Source organism: Oncorhynchus gorbuscha, linkage group LG05, assembly GCF_021184085.1.
Source record: "Oncorhynchus gorbuscha isolate QuinsamMale2020 ecotype Even-year linkage group LG05, OgorEven_v1.0, whole genome shotgun sequence".
Taxonomy (NCBI): domain Eukaryota; kingdom Metazoa; phylum Chordata; class Actinopteri; order Salmoniformes; family Salmonidae; genus Oncorhynchus; species Oncorhynchus gorbuscha.
This window is the reverse complement of record NC_060177.1, coordinates 51,362,927-51,375,708: the sequence shown is the minus strand read 5'-3', so window position 1 is coordinate 51,375,708 and position 12,782 is coordinate 51,362,927. Positions and strand designations below refer to the sequence as shown.

The following is a 12,782-nucleotide window of genomic DNA, read 5'->3' as shown; positions in this document are numbered from 1 at the left end:
GAGGAAATGCATACAAATGTGTTTCCTGTGCCCCCCCCCCCTCTCTCTCTCTTCATCCTCCCCCGTATGCGGCAGAGAATCAGCCACTCAAATCAAATCAAATCAAACTGTATTTATCACACGCGCCGAATACAATAAGTGAAATGCTAATTTACAAACCCTTAACCAACATTGCATAAGAGTTAAGAAAATATTTAGCAAATAAATTAAAGTAAAAAACAATTTAAAAAAGTAACACAATAAAATAACAATAACGAGGCTGTATACATTGGGTACCGGTACCGAGTCGATGTGCTGGGGTACAGATTAGTTGAGGTCATTTGTACATGTAGGTAAATGGAGCTCCTTGTGGTAAACATGTTTGTCATTATTTGTTGATGCTATCCGTCACGAGGGGACAGGGAAGGAGGGTGTATAGTATGTGAGGAGGCAGGATGTTCAGCCTCTGACCCGTTGAAGTCCTCTAGCAGACAATGCCAAATCGTGAGGCCTTTGGTGGTTTTAATGCACACGGTATATTCTCACTGTGCATCCTAAGACCATGAACCATTCTGTGCAACAATAGGTTTCTAACTCTGGGGCCCCTGAGAATTCTGCTGTGAAAACACTCATTCACAGTGTATTTGGCTTACACTGTTCTCCCCACCAAACCTCCAGCCCTGATAGCAGCAAAGGTGCTACAACAATGTTCTGTTATTAGCATGTTGATATTGCTGACAATGGGATAGGAGATATTGCTAGTCCTCCACTGGACACTCCATTCAAGGCAAACGTAACTGACTACATTTGATTACAGAGTGGAAATGGAGACCATAACATTGGTTAGAGATCCCATAGCGACAGGAAGTGCCTACGGTGACATCACCGGCACAAGGGTCGTGTCAGACGGTTAATTGCGCTCACATGTGGGCATTATGTGTGGTCAGTGACTCACAGTGCAGCGTTTCGCAAGCCAACCAGTGAAATGCACCACCACTAACTAGGCCTACCCACTCCATGTTGTAGTAGATAAATTCACATGCACATATGGTTGATCAGATGCATTACTTGTATTTTCTATTTCCATGTGAAAAACAAAACAAACATTGTTCCTTGTGAGGTGTGAGGCTGTGGAGCATGTGACTTTGAAAGGGTGTCAGTGTGTACTGTTTATACGTGTGTGTGTGTGTTTTTAGGTACAGTATAGGTGTTAAGATTATGGTATGGGTTAGGGTTGTTATTTTTTATGTAGGTGTTACTAGGTTATTTATTATTCTTTCTAGGATATAATATGAGCTGGAGACACAGACCCCCACTGTGCCATGTGTGCTACCAACCACTTAAAAAAGAAAAGTTTAAAGTGAGTGGGTGATGCCTCCTCTGAGCCTGCATGTTCGCTCAGCTACTGTTCTTCCGGTAGAATGTACCTTTCCCTAAAGCCTCTGGCACCAGAACTTCAACTTCCTGTAAGTTCCTTCAACTTCCTGCCACCTGAGGAAGACACCACTTAGGATGTGTTCCAAACTAGCCTCACATGACCTTCGAGTGGTGTCTTGTTGAGTTTGTTATGTAGCAAGTAGCCAGCAGCCAGCAGGCCTAGTTAAGCCTTGGTGTTTGTATTTCTGTCCCACTGCATTATATATTCCAGTGGGCTTGTTATGACAGTTAATCATCCAGTCGCTACCTGCCTTTGGTCCTTGCGTCTGAATAGGTTTTATTTTTTTTAGCATTTTGGTATGACTGTAAATGTCACCATGGTATTTAAAGCCCAACGGAGCCATTCTGTGGTGAATCATTTGAGTTGTACTGAAGTCTAGAGCCTTTTTCCATACGTCATGGGAAGGGGAGTTGAAAGCATGTCCTGTCTCTTCTTTCAACCTCTGTTGTCTTGAGCCTTGGTGGCCATTCGATATGGAGCTCATTGTGGTGTGGTGACATCATTCCCCAACTCAGAGGGAAGGCTGGAACAGGGTCTGTAGTTCATCTGAGGTTGGCCTATACAGAATGGCACGGCTCATATCATCGTAGAGAAGAGGATGTCGTTTGATATTCGATTTCCGTGGTGCATCCTGTCAGATTTCATTTCAGGAAAGGAAAGGCAAAACTCTATTGATATCTATCCGTCTTCTTCTCCTCTTTCAGTCCTGAGAGATTCTCAGCTGCTGAAGACCTCAATGATACACTGAAGGACAGTGTAGGAAAGATCTGTATTGATACATTTATTCCTTCACTGGTACATTGATCTGGTTCATCCATATCTGAAGTTTTTGACTCCAGAACTTTCACACTAGTAGACCGAAACAGTTGGCAGTGCTCCTAATCTCTTCCTAGTCATTTGTATTCAGGACGAGTGTAATTGGTTTGTTATTGGGGAGGTTTAGCTCTTGTGTTTTTGGCTCATGTAAGGTGTCGGTAGAGAACAGAAGAGACAAACGCTTCAGTTAATCAACATGCCTCGATCATTACCAACCAGCTGGGCACTGTTCTGGAGATCTCTCTCTCTCGCTCCACTCTCATCAGCTTCCTGCTCCAGTCAAATATAAAGGAGTTGAAGAGAGAGAGAGAGAGAGAGAGAGAGAGAGAGAAAGAGGAAGAGGGAGAGATGTAATTGAGTATCTATAGTCTTGGTGATCTGGAGAGGTGCCAGAAATGTCGACACTCGAATGTTTCTCATTGTCCTATTAGACCCCAGGTAATTATCATGTTATCACAGGGTTGTGAACCAATCCGATTCCTCCTCCATGCAGAGAACCAATGTAAAAGCACGGGATAGTGTTCATGAAGCAGACACCTAGTGGGTTTCACCTACACCTAGTAGGTTTCACCTACTGCGCTGGTATGGGTCGTGAGGCCCTAAAAATAGTCAATGACTCCAGCCACCCAAGTTCTCTCTGCTACCGCACGGCAAGGGGTACCGGAGAGCCAAGTCTGTGACCAAAAGTCTTATAAAGCTTCTAGCCACATGCCATACGACTGCTGAAGAGTTCATCAAATGGCTACCGTGACTATTTGCATTAATCCCCTTTTTATTTGCACTAACTCTCTTGCACTGGACTCTACCCACACACTCACACATACTCTACTCCAACACACACACACACACACACACACACACACACACACACACACACACACACACACACACACACACACACACACACACACACACACACACACACACACACACACACACACACACACACACACACACACACACACACACACACACACACACACACACACACACACAAAACACAAACACACACACAACTCACACATAGACACTCTTTCACACTCTTCACACACGCTGCTGCTACTCTGTTTATTATCTATCCTGATTGCCTAGTCACTTTTACCCATATCTACATGAAAAAAAACGGACCGTGCCCCTAACATAGAAATCAGAATGTTTCAGATTAAAATAACGTACTGAACAATATGTGTTATTAAATGTGCTAACTATAAGCTTCTGCTGCTCTATACTACAAATGTGCAGATTTCTAGTTTCCACCTTCATCCTTTGCCTATATTAACAGTATCGCAAACATGTTTGGTTCCATAATGTTAACAGAAGCTGTGTGTCGTGATATTTTTATGGTGCTTTATTCTAAATAACTACACAATTGGTGACTTTTTTTTTTGTATATGTTATTGTCGCCAGTTTTAATGAAGAAATTGCCAATGATCCATGTTTCAGATTAAGAATGTTACCAATTACCAATTCTTATAAACAAGGCTAACCCTCTTCTGCCCTATGCATAATTCATAAAAAAATATGCCTAAATAACGTACCCTAAATTTGAAAATAATCCTGAGCTATGTGGACTATAAGTGGTACCTACAGAGAACACGCTTCTGTGAGACTGCAACTGTAGTGTCAAGACATTAGGTGGGCATTCCTGAGTAAGTTCAGCAGGAGATAAACCATAGCAGAAAATGACAGTATTTTTGCCCATGCCTGGGCAGGCTTGGGTAGAACAGGTTAAGGCATTTGTCCTTGTGTTTGTTCCCTGTAAACAAAACTCCGAGGCGACACTGCACCAAGAGCCCAGCGTCGAGCCATCTTGTGAGCAGACTCGTTTACAATGTCTTTAAAGTTTCATTTACTAAGCTAATTGGTTTTGCAGCTAACTGGATCGCAAGGCTGTTCAACCCGTCTTGGCTCATTGTAGATCTTAGATAGTTCTTTACAAGTTTCAGCTTACTGAAGGCACGTTCCCCTCCAGCAACTGTTACAGGCATTGCGCAGAAGATTCGCGGTGCAATGCACACCTCTCCGTAAATGCTCTGTCGCTGCATCTCGTGGATGGCATTTAGGGGCTCGACAGGACAAAATACCATCTGAAAAAAAGTGGCACCGTGTATCGTCTTCTATATGTCACACTTCATTTTCAAATCCATCTGTGAGATCTTTTGGAGTACTTGCTTCTTAATTTGTGGCAAGATAAACTAATTTGGTTTTCAGTCATTTTCCTAAATGTAAGTGTTGGTGAAAACTCCTCGCATACTGCTGCAACCGTGTGGAAACGCATGTCCAAATGACTGATTGTCAGGTTAGATTACTCGTTGGTTATCACTGCATTGTCGGAACTAGAAGCACAAGCATTTCGCTACACTCGCATTACCATCTGCTAACCATGTGTTATGTGACAAATACAATTGGATTTGATTTGATTATACTATCCAGAGCCACACGTGTTGCGAAATCCAGTGTCTGACTTCTGTTCACCTGCTGTGTCATCTTCAGTCTCATCAGGGAATCGTTTTCTTCTTCTTTTTCTGGCTGCTCCTCTGTTCGTGGTGAAACTGAGTAGTTACACCCATTTCATTTGCCACCGTGGAGGCTTCTGCCAGAAGAGCGTCCCCATTGATTACGCAGAGACTGTATTTCTTTGCCTTTGAGTGTGAGCCGCTTCAGTGTCCAGAGAAATATTTCCTGACTGAAGAATTAGGCTTCCATTCTCAATAGACTGCAAAACGTTTACCCAGAAAGTGAGCAGGAAGATTGCCTTCTCTGGCCACAGTGCTTGGATCATCTAAAACCTTGTCTTCCTCACTTCGAAACTGTCCATACTCTTCCTTTCTTTTATTGCTTGCTTGTTCAATCTCGTCTGTCACTCCCTCACTGGCACTGCTGCTACTCTTTAGCTCCTCTTCCTCCTCCCTGCTCTCCTCTGCATCAGAGTCTGTCTGACAGCTTTCTGCTGAGATCCTGCCTACCTGGGGCTCTCTGGGCACTAGGAAGTGAGTACACAAAGGGAATGCTAGGTTTCATGTTCGCTCCTTCAAAAAGATTACCATACTAACAATCTACTACTGAAAGAAAATAAGTTTAGGCTACTTTTAGGTTTTCATTTTAGTCTAGCTAGCTAACAAATGTCACGCAAATATTGGGGAATACAGTTATAATAATATCTAAATAATAGCTAATTAGCTAGCCATAGCTGGTAGCTCATCATCATCATGTTAATAATTACTGCTCTGACCGAGCCGAGTGAGTCCACTGTAGGCAGCTAGTTACTTGTAGCTAGCAAGCTGTCAAGCAGAAAGATGCCTGATCTGATTATGGTTATGCGTTTTAATTTTCATCCCAGATTTCTTTTGTCAAACATTTTTTAAACGATAAATCATTTTCTAAAAATGTAGGGACCCTACCAGGCTAGGGCCCCATGAATCATTCATGTTTCCCCCCCTTTTCTTACTTTTTAACTCTGCATTGCTTGGAAAGGGCTCGTAATTAAGCATTTCACGGTAAAGTCTTCACCTGTTGTATTCGGCATATGACTAATACAATTTGATTTGATTTGAGCAGTGTTATCCCATCACGGATGGTAAAAGACACATGAATTTTAAACAACTTGCATGGTTCTATTTGGAAACCTAAAGGTACCTTTTTATGTGTGTGTGCGTGTGTTTCAAGATGATGTGCCGAGGCACTGGGCCTCAAACATGCATGCACGCACGCACGCACACACACACACACACGCGCGCGCACACACACACACACACACACACACACACACACACACACACACACACACACACACACACACACACACACACACACACACACACACACACACACACAAAGGTTCCTATATGTGAAGACTGCCTGCATGGTTTCTGTGGAGCAACATTTATATCTACCTGGTGCTTCAGGCGCTATATAAAACAAAGCTCAGCGAGCAAACCCCTGGGCTATTTTTACCAATACAAAGTTGTATCTCTAAGACTGTTAGAAGTCTTAGCTGTACTCTCACAAGCGCACAATGGAGTTGGTGTGCGTGCGTGTGTGGGTGTGCGTGTGTGTGCGTGTGCGTGTGCGTGTGTGTGTGTGTGTGTTTGTGAGCGAGCGGTTGATACGCTCCAATCATATGAGGGGTCGATATAAAGACTCAGATGTTCTATAATAAAGTGCAGTATGCTTTGATGTCGCCCACAGATGATAAACTGATCTGGCTCATTATCTCTTTAAGACAGATCACTCTCGGTTCCTTAAAATTCTATTCAGCTTCTTTTTTTTTCTTGCCCGAGTAGATGGACTGTTACAGTAACCTCTCAGTGGGAGGTCGCAGTGGAGAACAACCCTGACTGTTGAGAAATTCTCTCATGCAGCTTCAGTTTCATGATTTATGAGTGGAAAAGCTATGATTGCGCCAGATTTCTCTTTCTTCACACATTCTGAAGGAAAACAGAGGTCAAGGATGGTGTTTTATTCTATAATACAAAATAATTAGATGTATTTATGAAATGTGTTAATAATAAAATGTAGGATCACATGTGGGAAAATCCAGTTTGGTGTTGACACAGTGGGGTCTGGTCTGGTCAGGTGTACAAGAACTGAAATCCCCCCATTCCAACCCCCAACAAGGAAAACACAACACACATTCCAGTGCTGAAAACCTGCCTCCCGCTAAATTCACCCTCAGACGTTCACCCTGTAACCTCTCTCATTCTCTCTCCTCCTCTCTTCTTTCTCCCTCTGTCTTTCTCTCCCTAGGTGACATTTACTAAGAGGAAGTTTGGCCTGATGAAGAAGGCGTATGAGCTGAGCGTGCTGTGTGACTGTGAGATCGCCCTCATCATCTTCAACAGCACCAACAAGCTGTTCCAGTATGCCAGCACCGACATGGACAAGGTGCTGCTCAAGTACACGGAGTACAACGAGCCCCACGAGAGCAGGACCAACTCTGATATCGTGGAGGTGAGTCCCCGGACACCGTACACAACACACATGTTCACACACACACTCACACATATACACACACACACACACACACACACACACACACACACACACACACACACACACACACACACACACACACACACACACACACACACACACACACACACACACACACACACACACACACACACACACACACACACACACACACACACACACACACACACATTGATACTCAATGACCATAGACTACAAAAGAGTAAGGCATCCATCCAAAGTGTACAGACAACTATCCCTTGGGCTTTGTCTTATAGAGACAGGCCCCTATAGCCCGTGGCATTGGTAAGGCCCCTATAGCCCATGGCATCGGTAAGCCCCTACAGCCCCTGTGAGATTTAGCCCATAGTTAGTGTCCCCTTGGCATTGTTGTGACTCGCGCTCCAGGGGATGTGTTATCCTAGGTCGCCGTGGCGTGGACATGGGTGATGTAAGCCTGGCTCAGGAGGATGTTAAATGGCTGTGTCAGGTGAGCCGCACACCAGGCCGCGGGGACAGGCCGACATGCTCCAACGTGATCAACGTGACCCTGGTTACACAACAGTCACCATGCTGATCTGCCTGAACCTGGTGGCCCACATACAAACACATATGCACGCACGCACACACACACACACAAGCGCGCACACACACACACACACACAGTGACTTTAGATTACACAAAGGTTCCCTCTTAAACCGACACAGGCACCCGAACACACAAACCCACATACCTGGCTGCACACACACACACAGCCACGCAAAGATAACAGGCGAGACGGACCCTTGACACAGAAGTACAGGATCATTATGTTTTAGGGAGACATAAAAGAGAAGAAGAGGGTTATTTCTTAGTGAAGTTTACTGACCGCTCCAAAAGTATTAAAGATTACACAGAATAATGAATGCATGCTCCATTGTTGTCGTTGATATACTTACCATTTCAAGTAAAAAAGGAACATATCCTACTTGGAGTAGCTTCTATCAAAAGACAGTGCACTCAAAGCATGCTCCACATTAATGATGAAAACATAGACACACCAGACCGTATTCATTAGCATAGAATGCATTTAAGGAGGCATGTACCATATATCATGTTGGTAGCCTTAAGATATGCTCTGCTTGCTATTTGAAACGTACTCTTACTTTGCAAATGCAACTGTACCAGATGCATTAGATTATGTTGGTTAAATGCATTGGGCATCTGCATTGCTATGTATTAATTACTGGAAAATTATACATTTCAGTGGAATTTATTTTAAGAACACATTTTATCCAGTAGGCCTAGATACGGCCCATCTATAATATAGTATTTACATATAATGTACTGTATGTAGTACCCCCAAGGCCTCCTTGTGTTCTTATGAAATACCCTAATTCCCCTACCATGCAGCGGCATGTAATTCATGTCCAACTACACGCAGAAAGATAACAAGTCTGCTCTCCGTGTCATGTATTTTACATTTACAAATTTAGCAGACACTCTTATCCATATCATAGCCTACATATCCAGTCTCTGCATATAAGCCCTTCGGCAACTGTAGTCGGTGTATTAGTCTCTCCTACAGAGGCCATGAAGAGAGCCGTCACATGTTTCCACAAGCGCCCGTGACCAGACCTGCAGGGGCTTTGAAGCTCTTTATTAGCCGAGTGGAGGATGGCTAACGCGTAAACAGCTGTGTCTGAGGAGCACGCTGAAGAGTCAAGCAGGGGGGAGTGCTGCGGCGCTGGCTTCTGTGATCCCGAGGCGGACATGGGTTCCGCTCGCTCAGACCGGACTCGCAGCGGGAGAAATCGATCTGAAGAGGCCATAGCCTTAAGCCGCGGCGTGCTAAAGGGATTGGCCACAGGGCACCCGCGAGCACGTTTAACGTGGGAGGTGGGTGGGTGGGTGGGGGTGGGGGGGTGGATCTCTCCTGCCAAGCCTTGTGTGCCGCTGCTAAGTTACGTCACAGGTGGAGGATGTGGGTGGGTGTGAAAGGGGGGGGGGGCAAAGGAGACTTCCTGTTGGGTAGGAAGAGCAGCGCATGGGGACAGGAGGACAGTAGGACAGGGAAGGCCGGTCGTAGGCCAAAGACCAGATAGCAATAGACTACCATGTGATGTAGTTAATATTAGTGTATGACTATAGATCTGCAACTCCTCAGATATAAACACAAACACACACACACACAAACAGAGCATCTCAGTGTTTTGCGATGGGCTGCTGTGCCTGGAGGTGTAGTGGGAGGAGAGGCAGTGGTAGAGGAGCACAGTGCAGCGTGTGGGCGGCTGGCAGACAGGCCTGCTACATTAGCAATAAAGCTCTATGTAATTATCATGTCTTTGGTTGATAATTAGCGTTGTTGGGAGAGTGGCACTGAGCGGGTTGCACAGCCTCTCTAGCTACAGTATGTTTAAAAGGGACTCCAGGGCCCTCTCTCTCACTCTCTGTTTTTTTTCCTCCTCTCTATTCTTCATTCAGCTGGTCGTAACTTTGTTCAGTAGCTGCTATCAAGCTAATCAGGGCCGTGCACAGACCTTTTGGGGTGCGTGTGATTAAACAAAAACAAGGGCACCACCCCCCCCCAAAACAAAATTCCCACAACCACGGTCACAGACTCATTGAGCAATTAATACAAGAAGAGGGGGAAAGCAGCACAATCTGTTCAGTAAAGTATTTTGCAAAACTACTTTAAACTGGAATAAATGCTGGACATGTTAACAATGACCAACACAATTCCAGTCAAAATAAAAAATTGTAAGAAATACTGTACAGATTTAAGATATTCATTTGATCAACCTGTTGCAGGAGAAGATGTAGTGTATTTTGAGGTTTAAAGAAGCTTCTGAAGTTTGTAATTTCCACTTAGAAATTTCAGACTTGATTTACCCTTACGAAAAGTGTATCAACCCCAACAAAAATGTCCATGAATTATAATCCATATAATAATTAACATTTCCTTTTGTAGCAGGATATTTTTCCTGCTGTAGCAAACAGGCTCAAATCACTTAGGCGTCTGGGCGCAATTTAGATTTTGGCCACTAGATGGCAGCAGTGTATGTGCAAAGTTTTAGACTGATCCAATGAACCATTGCATTACAGTTCAAAATGCATCAAGTCTCCCCAAATGTGCCGTATTGGTCAATTGATACATTTGTATAACTACAGAGAACATACATAACTACAGAGAACATACAAAAATTATATGGTAATAAAAAATGTATAATATTTTACCAGATCTAATGTGTTATATTCTCTTACATATTCTTCTAACTCTGGCCTCTCAAACCAATGTGAACATTCTGGTAATATCTGAAACATGGCTAAATAATAATCCGACTGTGCCAGGTACTGATGTGTCTCTGGCTGGCTATACTGTTTTTTTTACAGAGTGGGCAGAGGTGGAGGTGTTTCCATATTTAAAAAAGACAATGTAAATGTGTCTGTATCCCTGTCCCTAAGCAATTTGTTTATCTAGTCCTAAATGTGGGCCGTGGTAATAATGCCCAACTCCAATTAGGGGAGGGGTGGTAGGGTTAGTGGAAAATAATAAAGATAAATATATTTTTACAATATATATTTAAAATAATATATATATATATTTCATTTTAAAATGATATGGGGTATTGGAAATGATGCAGACAATTAAATTGATAAAAGCCACAATCTATCTGCAATATTAAAACTCATCTACCCTCTATAAAAAAAATATATTTAATAAATTATAATAATTCCTAACTTATGCCAGTGGGAATTTATCGCCCTCCCTCTGCCTCAACATGTGCCCTTAGCCAATTGTCTGACTTGCTATCTAACTATGCTAAATCTGAACTATTACTTTTGGGTGATCTTAATCTGGATTGGTTGATGCCAGCCTCTGATAGGCTGAAAGATATCTGCATTACGCTAAATCTAGCTCAGTTGATAACTGAACCAACTCGGCCCAACTTTGAACACCCTGACAATTCTACAATATTAGATATATTTTGACAAATACTCCTGTAAGTATACAGCCAATGGAATTTTTGCTCATGAGTTGAGTGACCATTGTCCCATTGCCTGCATAAGAGATGCAAAGCTACCTAAATCTCACCCTCACATTATTACAAAGAGAAAGTATAGACATTTCAATGAGATACAATTCTTGTCTGATCTGGGATTGTGTGAAAGGGGGTTGTGTCAGATATCATTGACTTGGATCAGGCCCTAAATTGTTTTACTTTTTTGCTCAACTCTATTACAGATAAGCATGCTCTGTTAAAAAAAAAAAACAAAGGGCAAGGGATAGAGCTAATCCCCGGTTCACGCAAGAAATATCACAATCTTCAGAGAGAAATTTTGCTCAAATTTGGGCTAAGGCCGACAAATTCTACCTCTGACTGGTAGTCCTTCAGGTGCTTGAGAAATAGATGTCTATCCCTGGTTAGAAAGGCAAAATTGGTATCCTTCTTGAACTGTGTATCTGAGAATGGTGGGAATCCAGATGACTTCTGGAAGATAGTCAAATCTCTATAAAAAAAAATTAAAAAACTCCAACCCCTCATTACCCCAGCAGATTATGACAGCCTCTGGTCCCATAACAGATAAGATGGACATCTGTGGTGCTTTTAACAACCAATCTGCCTCAGCGGGCCATCGATTTGATCAAATTGCTTCTGAAAACTCTGATTCCAGCAGAGGGAGTTGACTCGCCTGAAGTCAGGTCGCAGAGAATGATACAATCCCAGGTACACATTCCTAACTTTAATTTAAGTAATTTGATGTCTATGATGTACAATTGCCTTACTGAAGATCAAGGCAAAGGCTGACTCACTTGATCCCTTGATCCCACAAAGGCTGAGATTATTTACAACCAAAAAATTATTTACAAAAAAAATTATACCACCACCGAAAAGGGCACTTTTGAGACTGGAAGGGCAAAGGGAAATGTGCTCTACACAAGTAGTGCCCTATCTTTGCATGTGCCTGATGCTAATCCACGAGGGAGAAGATTGAAATAGACAGAAGAGGGAGAGAGAAGAGAGAGGAAGGGAAAAGGGAAAGAAAGAGTAGAGGGAGATAGAGAAGGAGGTTGTGAATGGGCTCGATGACTCACTTAGGGAAAACTGTCTCAGTTGAGGATGACACCACCACAAATATATGTACAAACAAAGAGACCAAGATACCAATGTTGTCCTCAGCGACGTTCTGCATTTTTAACCTTTTTGACACCATCAATTGGAGGGAGAGAAAAACTCTTTCAAACTGTAATATCATGAACAAGCACTGCGGAAAATTGAATCAAGATGGCCACCAAAGTCTAAGCAAGGGAAACCAGCTCCCTGCCAATTAATGTGATTGGAGCACAGCAGCTAGGGTAACAAGAGATTTATGATCCAATCCAATGGAAAATGGATGTTCAATTGGAACATGATAGGCCCATCTGTTTCTGAGTATTTTCTAGTTGCCTCCATTGAAGGATTGAGGTGGACTCTAGTATTCTTAAACTATCTCTTTAGATTCTCATTTAAATAGTCCTACATGAGAGCGTCAGATGCTAGACAAAAGTTGGGAAGGTCCACATAATTAAAGTTAAAGACATTAATATTTAATTTA

At 42.9% G+C, this 12,782-nt stretch overlaps 1 protein-coding gene across 12 annotated transcripts in view; it reads left to right on the top strand.

The window, feature by feature from the left end:
- LOC124036015 (myocyte-specific enhancer factor 2C-like) overlaps window positions 1–12,782 on the top strand; it is a 98,466-nt gene that overhangs the window by 48,311 nt on the left and 37,373 nt on the right. For all 12 annotated transcript variants that reach the window (XM_046350048.1, XM_046350049.1, XM_046350053.1 and 9 more), the window contains exon 3: window positions 6,980–7,183. In XM_046350048.1, the coding sequence (XP_046206004.1) occupies window positions 6,980–7,183 (204 nt within the window). The remainder of the gene's footprint in view (window positions 1–6,979; window positions 7,184–12,782) is intronic.